Here is a 16,578-nt window from a genome sequence, read left to right on the forward strand (position 1 = left end):
CGTGTACTATCTCCCACCTTAATGTAAAGTGCGGAGCAAACTGTCGGCGCTATATAAATCCTGTATAACAATACAACAGGGCAGTGGAGAGTATTCCCTCATCTGTCTTGAATGTGCGGATGGGGGAATTTTTATTTTTATTTTTTTGCAGCTGGCTAGCTGAAAAAACAAACAAAACAAAACAATCCATCTATGGCCAGCTTGAGGGCCAATTCACACTGACTTGCAGTAAAATGTAGAGAAAATGGATGTACATTTCCATCCATTTTAGTCGTGTGCTGACATCCATTGACATACATTTTGACGTCCGTTGACATGCATTTTAGCGTGCGCTAAAGCGTACTGCTTTTTCACAGGATATTTTCTGCATTGTGTTCACATCCGCTTGCATCTACTTACATCCGTTGTGTTAACATGCATACATGTTGCATTTTTCCGCAATGCAGGTCAATGCAGCATTATGGTGTGAATAGAACACATTGGAAATTATTGTTTTTCAGATGTCCTTCTGTTGATCTGTGTTTTACAGCTGCGCTAAAATGCAGATCAACGCAATGGTGTGATTTGGCCCTTAGTTTTCTGGGGTTAGCTTTAGGAGGGAGGATTTGAAGGTTGAGGTTAGGCTTACAGATAGGGTTATGTTAAAATGGAACTAAACCTCGATTTAACAATTTCATAAAACAGTTACATTCCTGGATGTATTCCAGGAATCATAACTGCCACATTTGCTTGTGCTCTCAACCAAACTGTCAAACCATGAAATGTCTGGTGTCATAACCGGTCACTTGTGCAGCATCTTGGCAGTTGATGATCAAACAGAGGCTAAGATGGCAGCTTCCTTGGCTGAAAACAATAGGAGGGTTTAGTTCCGCTTTTATTTACATTATAGGCTACAGGTTTACTGTTAGGCTGAAGTTTCCAGGTGGGTTTAGGCATTTTGTTATGCTAAAGTTAAATTTAAGGATTAGTTTGTGGTTAAGGCCTCATTCACACCATGTGTTGTGCAAGGGCACAAAGAAAACAATTGTTCCCTGTGTGCCCTGTTCACACTACAAAACTAATATCACGTGCAGATTTTTTTCTGCACAGGAATCTGCAATGTGTATGCTGTTTTCTGCGCAGAAAAAACTGACAAGACATCAACATTGTGGTGTAAAAAGGGCATAAGGGTCCATTTAAAATATAGAGTCAAGGATTAGATTAAAGCAGAACTACAAACTCCTATCATTTTCAGCCAAGGAAGCTGCCATCTTAAACAGACGAGTCCAAAACCGAACGAGAATTCTTAGTCGTTCGTTTTCGCACCATTAGCGTGCCAGTTGCGATACATGATTTTCGTATTGCAATCAAAAGTGCCTGATCCAACATGATGGATTTTGTTTAAAAAAATGAAAGAAATGGTGGCACAATCATATGCGCCATTTTCAATCGACCTTAGCCTCTGTTTGATCTTCAACTGCCATGATGTGCACATGTGATCAGTTTTGATACCAGCCATTTGATGGTTTGACAGTTTGGGTGAGAGAACAAGCAAATGTGTCAGTTGCCCTGCTGGGAATGTAACTGTTTTTTAAACTGTTAAAGGGATAGTTCACCTTTACCAAAAAGCTACATATGCCGGTAAGGGATGTCTGCAGATAAAAACAAACTGGGCAGCTCTGACTAAAGTTGAATAATGCCCTTTTTATAGTTATAGGCCATTTATTTACCTCCTTAGGTTTGACCGGAATACTCCCAGGATGTTGTTAAGTGAGGCCTAGTCATTACTGCTCACCTCCACCATTACAGGAGTGAGCAGTCAGATGCTGTGCTCAGTTACTACATCAGGGGAGAGAAAGGGCATGTGAAGGGGTTTAAACCAGAGAAAAGGCTCACTCCTGTGATGGTGGATGTGAGCAGTAATGACTAGGCCTCACTTAGCAATGTCCTAGCAACGTCCTGGGAGTATTCCAGTCAGGCTTCAAGAGGTACATAAATGGCCTACACCTACAGCAAGGGCATTATTCAACTTTAGTCAGAAACATACAGTTTGTTATTATCCACCGACACCCCTTATCTACATAGGCATGTTTCTAGTAAAGATGAACTAACACTTTAAATCCATGGGATTAGTTCTGCTTTACAACTGAACTGCAGGCTAGGTAAAATGGTTTTCCCTACTACACTTGTTATATTCTATATAAGTTTTATTCTTTTCTGCAGCTACACTGACACATGATTCAAGCAAGTCCTTGGACAGGTAGTACTTCTAGAGTTGTCACAGCAGACAACAAAGCAGCGCTGACATCAACATACAATGTCAAATAATGCCGGGAGTGGGCAGGTGACTGTTCAATTTACTAGCAATTGTGAATGGTCCACATTTTCCGATTTTATAATGGCATACCTGCTGATATGAATTTGCTATCCTCTCTTTTTTTCTGTGCACAGAATTCAGCTTTTAAATTAAGGATAAATTATCTATAGCACGTTTGGAATTAATTATTTTTATTATATATTTTTTTTGGGGGGGGGAGAAGATGGCAATTTAGTTGGTGCTAAAAATTCCCACAACCAAAAATACTGTGCCCAGTTTTAATTACAAAACATAATGAACCATCAAATAGTTCATCTACTTTCTGTTAAAATGATTTAAAGTCGATAACTGAACCTGTCCTGAATACATCTCTGCAGTGCCAACCTAAGCTCAACAACTTGACTAGATCACTTCTAGACCTACATTTTATCCCAGTATTTGCTTGTACAAAATAATAGTGTTGCAATGTTTACAAGGTTTAGTTGGCTTCAGCATTGGTCCTTCACCACTAATAGTTACAGCGGGCCTTTCACCATCCATTCTGCCCCTGCATAGATTCTATAATCCGTACATGGGAGTATAGATTATATATTGTACAACGTGGCTACATGAAATGTTCCTGATGGTTTATATGGGTATATGTACGGTTAGCTGTAAATGCGGCATCTTTTTTCTCATCCTATAATACAAGCATTGTACATTAGTGCTGCAATGCTGTATAAGCCTCAGACATTGCTGTTAATGGTGTGCTTAGGCTTACCATACATAATAATTTAGCCACAACATTATTATGGGAGGCACTAGAATGAAAAGACGTTTTTGATAATCCTTTAACAATAATAAAAACAATTCAATCCAATCCACCAAAAAAAACAGATTATGGCTGAGATGACAACATACATTTACAATACTACAAGGCCCTCCCTAACCTACTGCTACACATCTCATCAGTTACTATTCTTACTGGAGTCTACATAAACATCTTGTCTTCTGTGGAGGATGAACCGGGCTGTCATGCCCATTAACGGAGCTGGTGTGTATATAATTAATCTATACAAAATATCTCTTGGCACAACATGACCTACATAGCACTGTGATCATGGCACTAAAACAAAACTATGCCGTGATACATGCTGGATTTGTCATGGACATATTTATTTGGATATTTTCATTCAAATAAATGAGACGGGACAATTCCCATCTCACAGCACTGCAGGTATCCATGGCTGTCACTTTCCCAGAAAGCTGATGTTTTATACAGTCCACCAGGCAGACAGATAGACGAAAAAGGCAAAGAAATATATATTTTGGTGCAATAAACACAATGATACAGGCAAGATATAGAAAATACGTCTAAATACATGGATAGCTCAAAGATCTCTCATATGTTCCTATATGAGGCAGTAAATCCATTACCTATAGCTCTGATGTATTAGTATATGGGAAATCTGCATGGGAAGACTTGTCTAATGTAATGGAGATCTGTTCATCTCAGTGGAGGAGCCATGTCTGCTTATGAAAGCTTGATGCAATATGGCTGCAACTGTTGTTTATATTTCAGCCTATTATGTCAGTTTATGCTTTCTCCTGTTATCTGGATTTTTATTTTTGCATCAGACAGGACAGCATACAGCAGCTATTCTCAACCAGGGTTCTGGGGAACATTAGGATTCCTCTAGAGGTGGTAGGAGAATTCTGGGCTGATTGATCTCCCATCTGAGGGTACCTGCATAGGTCCAGGGCCATCACCATTGGGCAGAGTCAGAGGCACGACACAAATGATCTGTTAGAGCGGCATTAAGATCACTACTGTATGGTGGTCTTCCCACTGGCCACCACTACAAGGGAGGGAATTCTTCCCATTGGCCACCAATGTAAGGGGGAAATCTTTAGACTAGGAACCTATGCAAGGGAGCATTCTTCCTGCTGACTACAAATGTAAAGGGGGCATTCTTCCCACTAACCACCAAAAGGGGGGAAACCTTCTGACTGGCCACCCCTACAAGGAGGGGGGCATTGTTCCTAAGGCCACTGATGTAAGGAGGAGGCATTCTTTCCACTAACCACTAATGTGAGGGGGGCATTCTTCTGACTGGTCACCCCTACGGGGGGGGGCATTGTTCCTAAGGCCACTGATGTAAGGAGGGGACATTCTTTCCACTAACCACTAATGAAAGAGGGGTATTCTTCTGACTGGCCACCCCTAAAAGGGGGGCATTGTTCCTAAGGCCACTGATCTAAGAAGGGGGCATTCTTTCCACCAACTACTAATGTAAGTGGGGTATCCTTCTGACTGGCCATCAATTGCTTTTGACTAGGAACCAATGTAAGTGAGCATTCTTCCTGCTGACTACCAATGTAAGGGGGGCATTCTTTCTACTAACCCACAATAAAGGGGGGGGGCATTCTTCCCACTAACCACCAATGTAAGGGGGGTATTCTTTTGACTGGTCACCCCTACAAGGAGGGAGCATTGTTTCTATGGCCACAAATGTAAGGGGGGAAGCATTCTTAGTACTGACCACTAATGTAGGAGAGACATTCTTTCTACTGGCCACCATTACAAGGGAACATTGTTCCTTAGGCCACTGATGTAAAGGGGAAATATTCTTCCCACTGACCAATGTTAGGGGCAATCTTTGTACTGACCACCAATGTAAGGAGCAATTTTCCCTCTGCTCATCAATGGAAGGTGCAATCTTCCTACTGACCACCAATGTAAGGCGCAATCTTCCCTCTGCTCATCAATGTAACCTTCAATCTTCCTATTGACCATCAATGTAAGGTGTGTGGGAGGGAGCATTCTTTTGCCCAGCCATCCCTACAAGGCAAGCATTGTTCCTGAGGCCACCAGTGTAAGGGGGAGGGGGGGCATTCTTGGTACTGACCACCAATGTAGGTGGTGCATTCTTCCTACTGGCCACCACTACAACAGGCCATTCTTCCTAATGACCACCAATGTACGGGGTGCAGTCTTCCCACTGGTCACCCCTACAAAGGAGGCATTGTTCTTAAGGCCACCAATGTAAGGGGAGGGGCATTCTCCCCATTGGCCACCACTACAACGGGCCATTCTTCCTAATGACCACCAATGTACGGGGTGCAGTCTTCCCACTGGTCACTCCTACAAGAGAGGCATTGTTCTTAAGGCCACCAGTGTAAGGGGAGGGGCAATCTTCCCATTGGCCAGCACTACAATGGACTATTCTTCCTAAGGACACCAATGTAAGGGGGGGGGGGAAGCATTGCTCCTACTGACCATCACTGTAAGGAGGGTTTTCTTTCCATTGACCACCAGTACAAGGGATGGGCATTCTTCCCGCTGAGAACCTCAGCAAGGGGGGCATTGTTCCCAAGGCCACAAATGTAAAGGGGGGGGGGGCAATATAAGGGGCCTGTCCACCAGTAGGAGGGTTCCCCCTGGCCACCAATGTAGGGGTATCCTTCTGTGCATTGGTTTACCTTGGGGTTCCTGAGGACCTGGACATTATTTTGTGGGTTCCTCTGTTGGAGGGGGTGTTGGTACAGCTTGTGATGTCACCTGTATCCCCCCATCAGTGATGTGTGATCTGATGATGGTCGGTGGTCTGCTCCCCTGCCTTTGTGTGCCCCCCCATCCTATGGCCCCCCATGTCTCACCTGCAGCCCGGGGGGGAGAGGGAGTGGAAGGTGGAGAGAGAAAACATCTCAGCTCGGTCCGCCATCTTCAGAGGTGCTCATACACCGACACACCCCGGGACAGGGAGGACAGGACGGGGCTCCAGCCGGTAGATCAGCCCTCCCCACCGGTACACAGAGAGGAGGAGGAGGGCGATGGACGGAGGACAGCAGCCCGGGGACAGCGCCCAGTGACGACGGGTGGCAGACAGTCAGATCCGGGCGATCATCCCCTCCATGGACGGTCACTTCCCCTCCTGGTCCTCCTCCGGATTCCGGGCGATCGGTCGGTACGATGTCCCCCCGGTCCTCCTCCTCGGATGGGGACGGCTCGCTGCGGCTCTGATGCAGTCACATCCAGGAGAGACTGCACAAGCTGGGAGCCAATGCACAGGGCGGGGGAGGGGAGAGCGGGGGAGGGGGAGATGGATGGAGGAAGGACTGGAGGTAGTGCGGGCAACGGTACTCTCTTCTCATCCACTACAATGGAGAGCGGGTGGGGAGCTGTCCAGCCGATGGTGCTGAAATGGCGCTGCCTAGAGCCCAGCCTGTGTACGGACAGAGCCGACCCCTACTGGTCACCAGCCGCGGCCGGATCCTGCGCCACCGCCAGCCATCACATGACGTCATCACCTGATTATTAATCCTCAGCACCAGTAATCGCACATCTTCTCTGATTAAAACTCAGCCATGTAGGTCAGGGAGCAGCTGTTCCCTCACAGACATCCCTTCCCAGCACTGCTACACTGGGGACAGCGATTTACTGCACATCACTCTATATACTGCACATCCCTACCTCAGCCAGAACATTATGACCACTCCAGGCCTGGACCCCACTAGACCTGTGAAGGTATACTGAGCGGATCCGGAACTAAACCCTCCAATCGGTTTCAGCCAAGGAAGCTGCCATCTTAGCCTCTGTTTGATGTGTACCTGCCATGGTGCTGTCCATGTGATCAGTCATGACACCAGCCATTTGATGGCTTGACAATTCAGTTAAGAGCACAAGCAACTGTGACCATTTCGCTCTAAATTCTGTAAATTGCAAGGTGAAGTCTCCATGGGTCAGGCTTGTTTTTGCAGCACTTCCCATAGATGCTCAAAAGATTGAGATCTGGAGAATTTAGAGGCCAATCAACACCTCAAACTCCTAATTGTGTTCTTCCAACCATTCTTCAATTCATCAGCCCAGGCCATCTTCTTTCATTGCTCCATGGTCCAGTTCTGTTGCTCACCTGGCCATTAGACATATGCGTTTCATCTCGTCCTGAATTGAAATTCAGACAAAATTTTAATTATTCGGAGATTCGGAAATATCCAAATTACAATATTAACACATTTCAAAACGAAGGAAATAGAAAAGAATAGAGTAAAACAGCGCAGAATAATATAGAAAATAAAAGAATAGAAAAGAATAGAGTAAAACAGAACAGAATAGAATAGAAAATAAAAAAATAGAATAGAATATAGTAAAACAGAATAGAAAATAAAAAAATAAAATAGAGTAAAACAGAACAGAAAATAATAGAAAATAAAAGAATAGAATAGAAAAGAATAGAGTAAAACAGAACAGAAATAAATAGAAAATAAAACAATTTAATAGCAAAGAATAGAGTAAAACAGAGCAGAATAGAATAGAAAATAAAAAAAATAGAATAGAAAAGAATAGAGTAAAACAGAGCAGAATAGAATAGAAATAAAAAAATAGAATAGAAAATAATATAGTAAAACAGAACAGAGAATAGCAAATAAAAGAATAGAATAGATTAGAGTAAAACAGAACAGAATAAAATAGAAAATAACAAAACAGAATAGAAAAGAATAGTGTAAAACAGAAAAGAATAGAATAGAATAGAAAATACAAGAATAGAATAGAAAAAAAATAGAGTACAACAGAAAAGAAAAGAATAGTAAATAAAAAAATAGAATAGAAAAAACTAGAGTAAAACAGAATAGAATAAAATAGAATAGAAAATAAAAGAATAGAATAGAAAAAAATAGAGTAAAAAAGAAAATAATAGAATATAAAAGAATAGAATGAAATAGAATGGAAATAAAGGAATAGAACAGAAAAAATAGAATAAAAAATAATAGAATAGAATAGAAAATAATAGAATAGAAAAAACAATAGGAAAAAATAGAAAGAATATAGCCGTCTTCTGAAATTCAAATGTTGAATTGAATAGAACCAGCTATTCTTCACAATAAATTTGGATTGATTCAATATTTTTGATTCAAGTGCTTTGAATCCATTGGAAAAATTTGAATCTTGATGAAAATGAATTAACAAAACAACACACATTTTGTTACATAAGCAACAAAACAAAATTACAACTTAAAGAATTGATCCAAAACAACTTTTTTCATTCTTGCTTGTCTACTGCCCCTTGTACGCAGTCCCATACACAACAAACTGCGAAGCGCTGTGTGTTCTGGCATCAATCAGTTGGAACCAGTATTAACTTTTTCAGCAATTTGAGCTGCAGTAGCTCTTCTACTGGATCAGACTACACGGTCCACCCTTTGCTCCCTATGTGCCTCAGTGAGCCTTGGTTTGCCGATTTTCCTTTCTTTGGACCACTTTTGGTAGGCCATGACCACTGCAGTCCAGGAGGAGCTTCAGTTTTGGAGTTGCTCTCACTAGCCATTACAATTTGGCCCGTGTGGAAGTCACTCAAATCCTTACACTTGCCCATTGTGCTGCTTTCAACATATCAACTTCAGGGACAACATGTTTACTTGCTGCATAATATATCCCACCTACTTTTAGATGCCATGGTAGTGAGATACATAAATAAATAGTGTAGCGCTCATAATAAATACTAAAAAATATGTGACCAATTCATATAATACATCTTAAAAAATGATCAAAATTCATACAATAAAAACACTTTATAGCAAGAGTGAAAAAATCTATAAATGGTGTCAAACTTAAAAAAATAGCTGTGTTCCATAATGAACACACGTGTTCACACTCTAAATATATATAACAGGTGTCTAAAAATTAAATACCGTGCTCACACACCTACTGTATAAAATAATACCTAGGTTGTAATAAAACCTTTATAAAGTGCTATAGTGCCAAAACAGTGCAAAAAAGTGTCCACTCTTTCAAAAAATCACTCAAAAAAATGTCCTTTTGGTGATAGACATAATCATGCAATGTGTGGTGGTAATTGACAAATTCGTGATTGTGCCAAAATCTTCTCCTATTGGCGGCTAGATTGCCTCCTCACCTCCTCCCAGTGACCCCTAGGGGCCAACAGGCTTGCAGGATCACCCTGGATCCTTAACTTATATAGGCCAGCAGCTTCCTTTCTTCAGTAGATCTCCTTATGGGGCTCTTATTTCCCCTGATCAGCCAAGATATCTCTGAAGGACAACGGCTCACCAATCCAGTGAGCCAAAAAAGAAAGACCCTCTAAGTGTAGTACTTCAAAAACGACTCCTTGCTGAGGGTAAAGTTTCAAAGATCAGTTCAACTGATCTGAACTGAACACAACTATTTTTTTAAGTTTGACACCATTTATAGATTTTTTCACTCTTGCTATAAAGTGTTTTTATTGTATGAATTTTGATCATTTTTTGAGTTGTATTATATGAATTGGTCACATATTTTTTAGTATTTATTATGAGCGCTACACTATTTATTTATGTAATTTACACTGTTTTAGGTATCAGTTGGTGAGTGTTGGCAGCTTAAGGCTAGGTTTTACTTCCATTTATAGCGCAGGAGGACCTTTGATTATATAGTAGTGAGATAATCAATGTTATTCACCTTACCTGTTAGTGTCGATAATGTTATGGCTGATCGGTGTACACTTAGGCTCACGTCCTCTATGCAGTCCCAAAATGTCCCGGGTGCTTGCCTACAAGCACATCCCCACTTACCCTAGGTTCACACCTAAGCGTTTTCTGCAGAGTTTTGCATTTTGCAGAAACACACTACAGTCCATTTAACATGATTTCCAATGGGACAGGTTCACATCTCCGCATTTTCACCCCGTGCGTTTTTTGGAAAGGGTCAGGGACATTTTATAAATGCAAAAAGTTGTGTTTTTGGTTCTATAGACTTCAATGGAAATGCTGCAGAAAAGCATGTAGTGTGTTTTTGCCATGTTTTAAATCTGCCTAGCAACAAGAAAAATAAAAAACATCAAAAATGTGACAAAAACGCATGTGCAAAAAACGCAAAATGCACTGCAGAAACGGATCAAACGCAAACTGCATAGGCATGAACCTAGCCTAGCCTTAATCCACTGAGTATCAAAAGAATGACCGACCACACGCTAATGATGTCAATGACGTAAAAAAACAAACAAACCTTATTTTAGGTGCAACAAATTGTCAAACACCCTGCACTCTACTCTGTCTTACAGTGGAACTAAACCCTTCTATCCTTTGCAGCCAAGGAAGCTGCCATCTTAGCCTCTGTTTGATCTGCACTGGCCATGGTGCTACACGTGTGGTCAGTTCTGACACCAGCCAGTTGATGGTTTGACAGTTTGGTTGAGAACACAGGCAAATATGGCAGCATTCTTGGCGTGCCAGGAACGCAACTGATTTTTGAAACTGTTAAATTGATGGGTTAAGTCGCACTTTAATTGAAGAGCTGATGACCCCAATGCTGCAAGGCAGATTTGTCAAGCACATACCCAACAATGCAAATACTGGAAGGGTATTTTCTTTTTTTTTCAACTGGGATATCCACATGTCAATGTATTTGGGGTCATCATAACCTAAAGTAGCCTTTTTTAATATTTTTTTGCAAATTCTTTATCCTGTATATATAATGGAAGTCCTCAGGACAAGTTGCTTCAGGGGAATTCACACAAGTTGAAGAAACACATTTACAATGATAACCGAGAGAGGAGACACCTCCATATGCTGTATGATATCTCTTATGTCTTGGTGTCCAGTCTGCAGCACCGGACATTACATTTCTCATTTTTAGTACACATTTAAAGCTGCCTGAAAATGGCTTACAAAAGCTGTTTGCACAGCATAGCTGATTTCTTTATTTTGAAATTGTTGGTGGTCCTGTTATAAACGGAGCCTAAATTAAGTGATACTGTGCAAGTTGGCACAATAATTGTACTTTTTTTGTGAATAAATTAAAGGATAAATTTACCTTTGGGAACATGTTACATGCTCCACCCTTTTGTAGGGGGGAACATATTACATGCTCCACCCATTTGTATGGGGGAACATGTTACATGCTCCACCCGTTTGTTGGGTGGAACATGTAACATGTTCCCATAGCCACAGCCACCACCCCCTCCCTCTGACAGATAGTACTATCCCTGTACTATCTGTCAAATTTGAAAACATCGCTGCCGTGCGGGGCTCCACCCACACATCTGCATCATTCATTCACGCACTTCTGTAAATGAATGAACTGCAAGTTCCGACAGCCTAATGCAGGTCATACATGGGTCGAATCCCAAACAAATTTTCTTTAGAAAATCAGAAATTTTGTGCGTGTTGTAATCCTATGATGCCACCATTGATTTCAAAATTCGACCAATCCAGCCATTCATTTCACCTGGTGTTGCTACGGAAAATAATTTTTGTGGCCAAGAATTTTCTTTTCTTTCCAGGTCACAGCTCATGCTCGTTTCTTTTTAATTACATTTCTTGCATGATTCTCCCATCATTGATTAGAAATTTGTTAATTTTTCAAAAAATTTCCAACATGCCCGATCATTAAAATTTGATGATCGCTCGAAAATCGACCGTTGCTGTGGCCCACTAATGGTGTGAAAATTTGAATTAAAATTCTTAGAAAAGTTTTTCGAAAGAAATCATCATGTTCTCCAATCCCAGAGGACACCATTTTTGGAGAAACGCACGTTGGGCAGAGCTTTCTGTGACGTTAATTTGTTCTGGCCGGTGGTCGGACACCGCGGGAATTTTAAACGTTTACACTGTCTTTATGCACCTCATCTATGTAAGTGCAATACTTTAATACATTTTTTGCTGGTTTATCGGGTCGCTTTATGACATTTTCTTCTTCTGTTTCAAACCTTTCCTTGCATGATGTGGAGAGCTGTCTGATGTGATGGATTCGTTCAAGTGAACCTGCAGTTGTCCATTCATCTTCTACTCATCTCCTTGATACAGCTAACTAGGGTGTCAATGTGGATCTGAACACCATCTGCTCGTTTGATCTCTTGATTGGAGATCAAAGTGTGTGATAAGAGGCTGATTTTTTTTCTTTTGTGTCAAGCATTTGTGGACATCTATGCACTTTCTGTTGGAGGATTTCTTTAGCTCACAGCACTGTGTTATTGGATTTTGGGACTTTTAATTATTTCACATATGAATGTGGACTTATATAATTTCAATTAATTTATGCACATTTTTATGTAGCAGTATTTATTTGATTTATTATTGTTTATGATTTTTTAGTGTACAGCGCACTCATTTTTTTTATATGTAACAGAATACATTTTGACCAAAATATATGAAGAAATGGGATTTTTTACATTTTTTATGGATATGTTTTATAACAGAAAGTAAAAAATAGTTTTTTCCCCAAAATGTAGGTCTTTTTTTGTTTATATCGTAAAAAAAATGAAAAACCCAGTGGTGATCTAATACCACCAAATTGAAGCTCTATTTGTGTGAAAAAATGGTATAAATTTAATTTGGGTACTGCATTGCATGACTGTGCAATTACCAGTTAAAGTGCAGCGTGGTATAGCAAAAAAAGGCCTAGTCGGGAAGGGGTAAAAGCTTCCGGAGCGCAAATGGATAAACTACACTGCTCCAGACCACTATTACACAAAGATACAAAGTTACACATTGAAACATTTGTATCTTTTTTTTCATTCATCTGCTGATCAAAGGGATGAACTTTGACAGCTGGTTCACTCCATGCAGTGCGGGGCACCTCATTTAATTTGCATAGGCATCTCACTGCATTCCTGTGTGAATTACATGCAAATGTCTGCGGTGCAATTTGAGCCATACATTTTGCTTAACTCAAATTGCAGTGCATCTGCACCAAAAGGGTGCAGGACCCTTTTTTAAATTCACACCTGGATCACATCACATGGGTGTTCTCACCCATGCGATGCAATTTCTGGCAATCGCATCCCTTTTTGCGATCTGTTTGTGGTGTTATTAATTTATCATTGACACCAGATTGCATGAATGTGATGTGATTGCAATGTGGTGCAGGACATTTGCAGCGTTTTCTGCACTGCATTGGTGTGAACCTGGACTGATCTGCAGATGATGTCAGTTAAATCAACCTGACAAGGAAAAAAAACAGTTTTTGAATTTTTTTTTTTCTTAATAAAATATTCCTCTGTTTAAACCCTTATTAACCCATAGTTTGATAATTAGCCCTAAATAACTCTTTAGTCTCCTTCTCTTTTCAACTATTATTTTCCTGCTGTTTTTATTGTTTGTTTCTATTTTATTAACAAATATTTATTTTTTTTGTTATTTTTGTTTTGTTTGTTAATATTTTTATAGGATTGTGAAAAACAAAATCATTGTTGCAAGACATATATGTTTTACCTTTCCTTTAGTAATGACAAAGTTATTGTCTAACAAATAGGTTCATAGCAGAAATGTAAAAATTCTTCTGGTTTATAGGGGGTTGAACAGCTCCAAGGAGCAGGGCCCTCCTAACCCTGTTGTATTGAACTGCATCGTTGCTGTATTGTCTCCCTTTATATTGTAAAGTGTTGAGCAAACTGTTAGCGCTATATAAACCCTGTATAATAATAATAACAACACGTGTGAGCGGCGAAGTGGTTAAGAAGCTGGATGGTGTGTGTCCTGTTTAAATGTTACCTTGTTGGCTTTTTTCATCTAATGAGGTCTGATGTCTCCTTCTTAAACTGCAGACTATTAACGTTGTTTAAATAATGTGCATCCTGTTTGTGCAACATGTCTGGTTATTTCACTGAATAAATCTACTGTAATTCATGGGGCAAATGTGTTCAATATTTCTGGCTGTTGTGACTGAAATAATACACTTTAATTTTTATTTATAATTTTGTAATTTTTTAATGTTATCTACGTAGCTGTCTGCAGAGCGAGAGTTGTTTTTTCTCTGCCCACTCGCCCCTACTTTTCTGGTAGCCACTGCTCACCCAATTAACAGCAAGGGGGGAATTGGACTGCATCATGGGGTGCTGGGAAATGTAGTTCTGGAGAGATATGTGTATAGATATGAGAGATATAAGATATACTTTTGAGAGATAAGAGATATGTATAGCATGATGGCGCCGCTCCAAGCTGGAGCTCAATAATCACCTCACTGGCATGAAGGTTGAGCGGTGTCCACAAATGTTTCCAGTGTTGCAAGCATGATTTGAGGAAGGATGCCGCTCTAACCGCTCGTGGAATCCTGTATAAAGATGGCCTCAGCCGTCGCTCCGGCCATGCCCTCTGATGTGTTTTGCCCTGGCCACCGGGGCTTGGAGACAGAAGAGTCCTCTGTGACCAAGCCTCAGTGGACGGGGCAAAACACGTCAGTGGGTGTGGCTGGAGTGATGAATGTTATTGCTTTAACTACTTGACATTTTTCACATACATTTAAAAATTTCCATTTACTTAGAACCCCCAAACATTATATATATATATATATATATGTATACATATACACAGTGTATATATTGTGAGAGGACGTGACTCTGTCACTGTGAGATGATAGGAAAATGTGACACAGGATTCTCATTTAGGGTGAGTGCGATGTTCCAGACTAGTGTTTCTGGGCAGAGAAAGCTGTGGATTTTGCTTTCTCTGGTTTCTGCAGCTCTGGATCAGAACATTCAATCCTGTGTCTGGATTTTGCTAGACACCTGCAATCTGTACAGAGGTGTGAGATTTCGTTATATACTCAGGTCTGAGAAAAGCTCAGAGCTCCCAGTTGGAGACCGCTCCCAGTGGGGGTGATGGAAGGTCTCATTGAGGGGTCAGAGGACCCAGTGGAAAGCCAAGAAACAGAGGTCTCTGTTCCAGGAGTTAGGTTGGCTCCTATCAGGGTGTCAGAACCCCACCCATAGGCCAGAGGTGGGCCTTAGAGCAGGGTGCTGTGACTGAAGGCTAGAGAGCCAAGAAACCAGGAGAGGTACTGCAAGTGAAGCTGAGTGAGCTTATGAGCCAGGTGGCTCAGCATTTTCCAGTGCATGGATTTCTGTTGAAGATCCCCTACGAGGGAAATCATTTGTTTGTGAACTTTTGCTCTCTTTTAAATAAACGTGGACAACCAAGCCCTTAAATATAGTTCCTGTCTGTCATGGACTCACAAACAAAAATGCATCTATCACAAGAGCTAACTACCCCATGTCACAAAATATATATATAAATATATATTTATTTATTTATTTATTTTTTATGCAGAGACACTGGTGAATAACATGTTGCAATTTTTTCATTGGACAGTATTTGTCAAATGCAAATTTTTAGGATAAAATGCACTTTAATGAATTTTAGTGCACACAAACACAGTATATCAATTGTTGGGGTAAAAAGATGACAGTGCAATGAATAGATACCTAACATGTCATGATAAAAAATTGAGTTTGCCTGTGGAGTGGTGACAAACTAACAAACTACAATACCTAAAAATCTTCATAGGCCATGCTTTAAAAACCTTTACAGGTTACCTGTTTAAAGTTATGCAGCAGTTCTGGCACTAGTATTATTGCTCTTCCTCTGACGTTCACTGTGATACCTCATGAGTGTGGTGCAATCTCCTTTTACATATGCTTGGGGGACCTATGTGCATATTAACTTTTGCGAGTGAGCATGGGTGGATCTCCCCTCTGGCCTCTAAAGCATCAGATCAAACCAAGATCAGTTTGATTGGCTGCAAGGGAACCCCTTCCGCTGCCTGTAAAAATGATGAAACAGCTGTATACAAGCCTATTACAAGCCTACTTTTCCTCCTACTGCTGTGCCTCTAATGCCCAGTCTATAACACCATGCAGTGCGTGCTTCAGCAGAAACACCAGAGGAATTATGTCACAAATTCCCATCTAATCGTGGTTCTGGTCACCTCTTCAAATGATGACAAGATGTTACACACATTCTGAATGAGCAGCCATTGATGTAGTGATAGTCTAGTGCTGCTGGTGCAGCCATTGCAGCATTGCCAGCCTGAAGTTCAGGCGCGAGGGTGTATCGAATATCAGGCTGGCAGGTTGTGTTGATGCAAGGTTTGAACACACTTTCTGGCCTGCCACAGGACATCCTGAAGGCCAATGTACTTAACCAAGAACTGCTGAACTACCAGGTTTAGGACATATCCCAGGCAAGGTCTGAACTTTCACAGCCAAAGGGCAGCCAGCAGATTAGTGCCATTGTCACAAGCGACCTGGCCTGGCACAACTTAGCTTTGGGTCAGCTCAGCCACCTTTCAGCCTGCCTATTCCTGAAGAACACCCGGAATGGCACTATGTCCCAAGCATACTGGCTGCAAAAGAGAAGGGAGGAAAGGTAACCATGCTGTCACCATCAACAAGGATCGGGACTCACAGTGGCACCACCAACTCCAGCACTGTGTCCTTTCCTGCATCCTTCCCAGCTGCCACCGTATTTGCCTGGTGTGCCATGAAGGTGATATAACATGCCTGCCCATGCTTATTGGACCATGTGTCTGT

At 41.1% G+C, this 16,578-nt stretch overlaps 1 protein-coding gene across 1 annotated transcript in view; it reads right to left on the bottom strand.

Annotated features, from left to right (window-relative positions):
- Window positions 1-6,562, bottom strand: part of MAPK8IP2 (mitogen-activated protein kinase 8 interacting protein 2) — a 76,887-nt gene extending 70,325 nt beyond the window's left edge. Inside the window, exon 1 of the mRNA XM_089655311.1 lies at window positions 5,936-6,562. Within this exon, the coding sequence (XP_089511437.1) occupies window positions 5,936-6,000 (65 nt within the window). The 5' untranslated portion in view covers window positions 6,001-6,562. The remainder of the gene's footprint in view (window positions 1-5,935) is intronic.
- Between the last annotated feature and the right edge of the window lie 10,016 nt (window positions 6,563-16,578).

This window comes from Staurois parvus, unplaced genomic scaffold (assembly GCF_062004578.1).
Source record: "Staurois parvus isolate SC_StPar_1 unplaced genomic scaffold, SC_StPar_1.0 ptg000832l, whole genome shotgun sequence".
NCBI lineage: Eukaryota > Metazoa > Chordata > Amphibia > Anura > Ranidae > Staurois > Staurois parvus.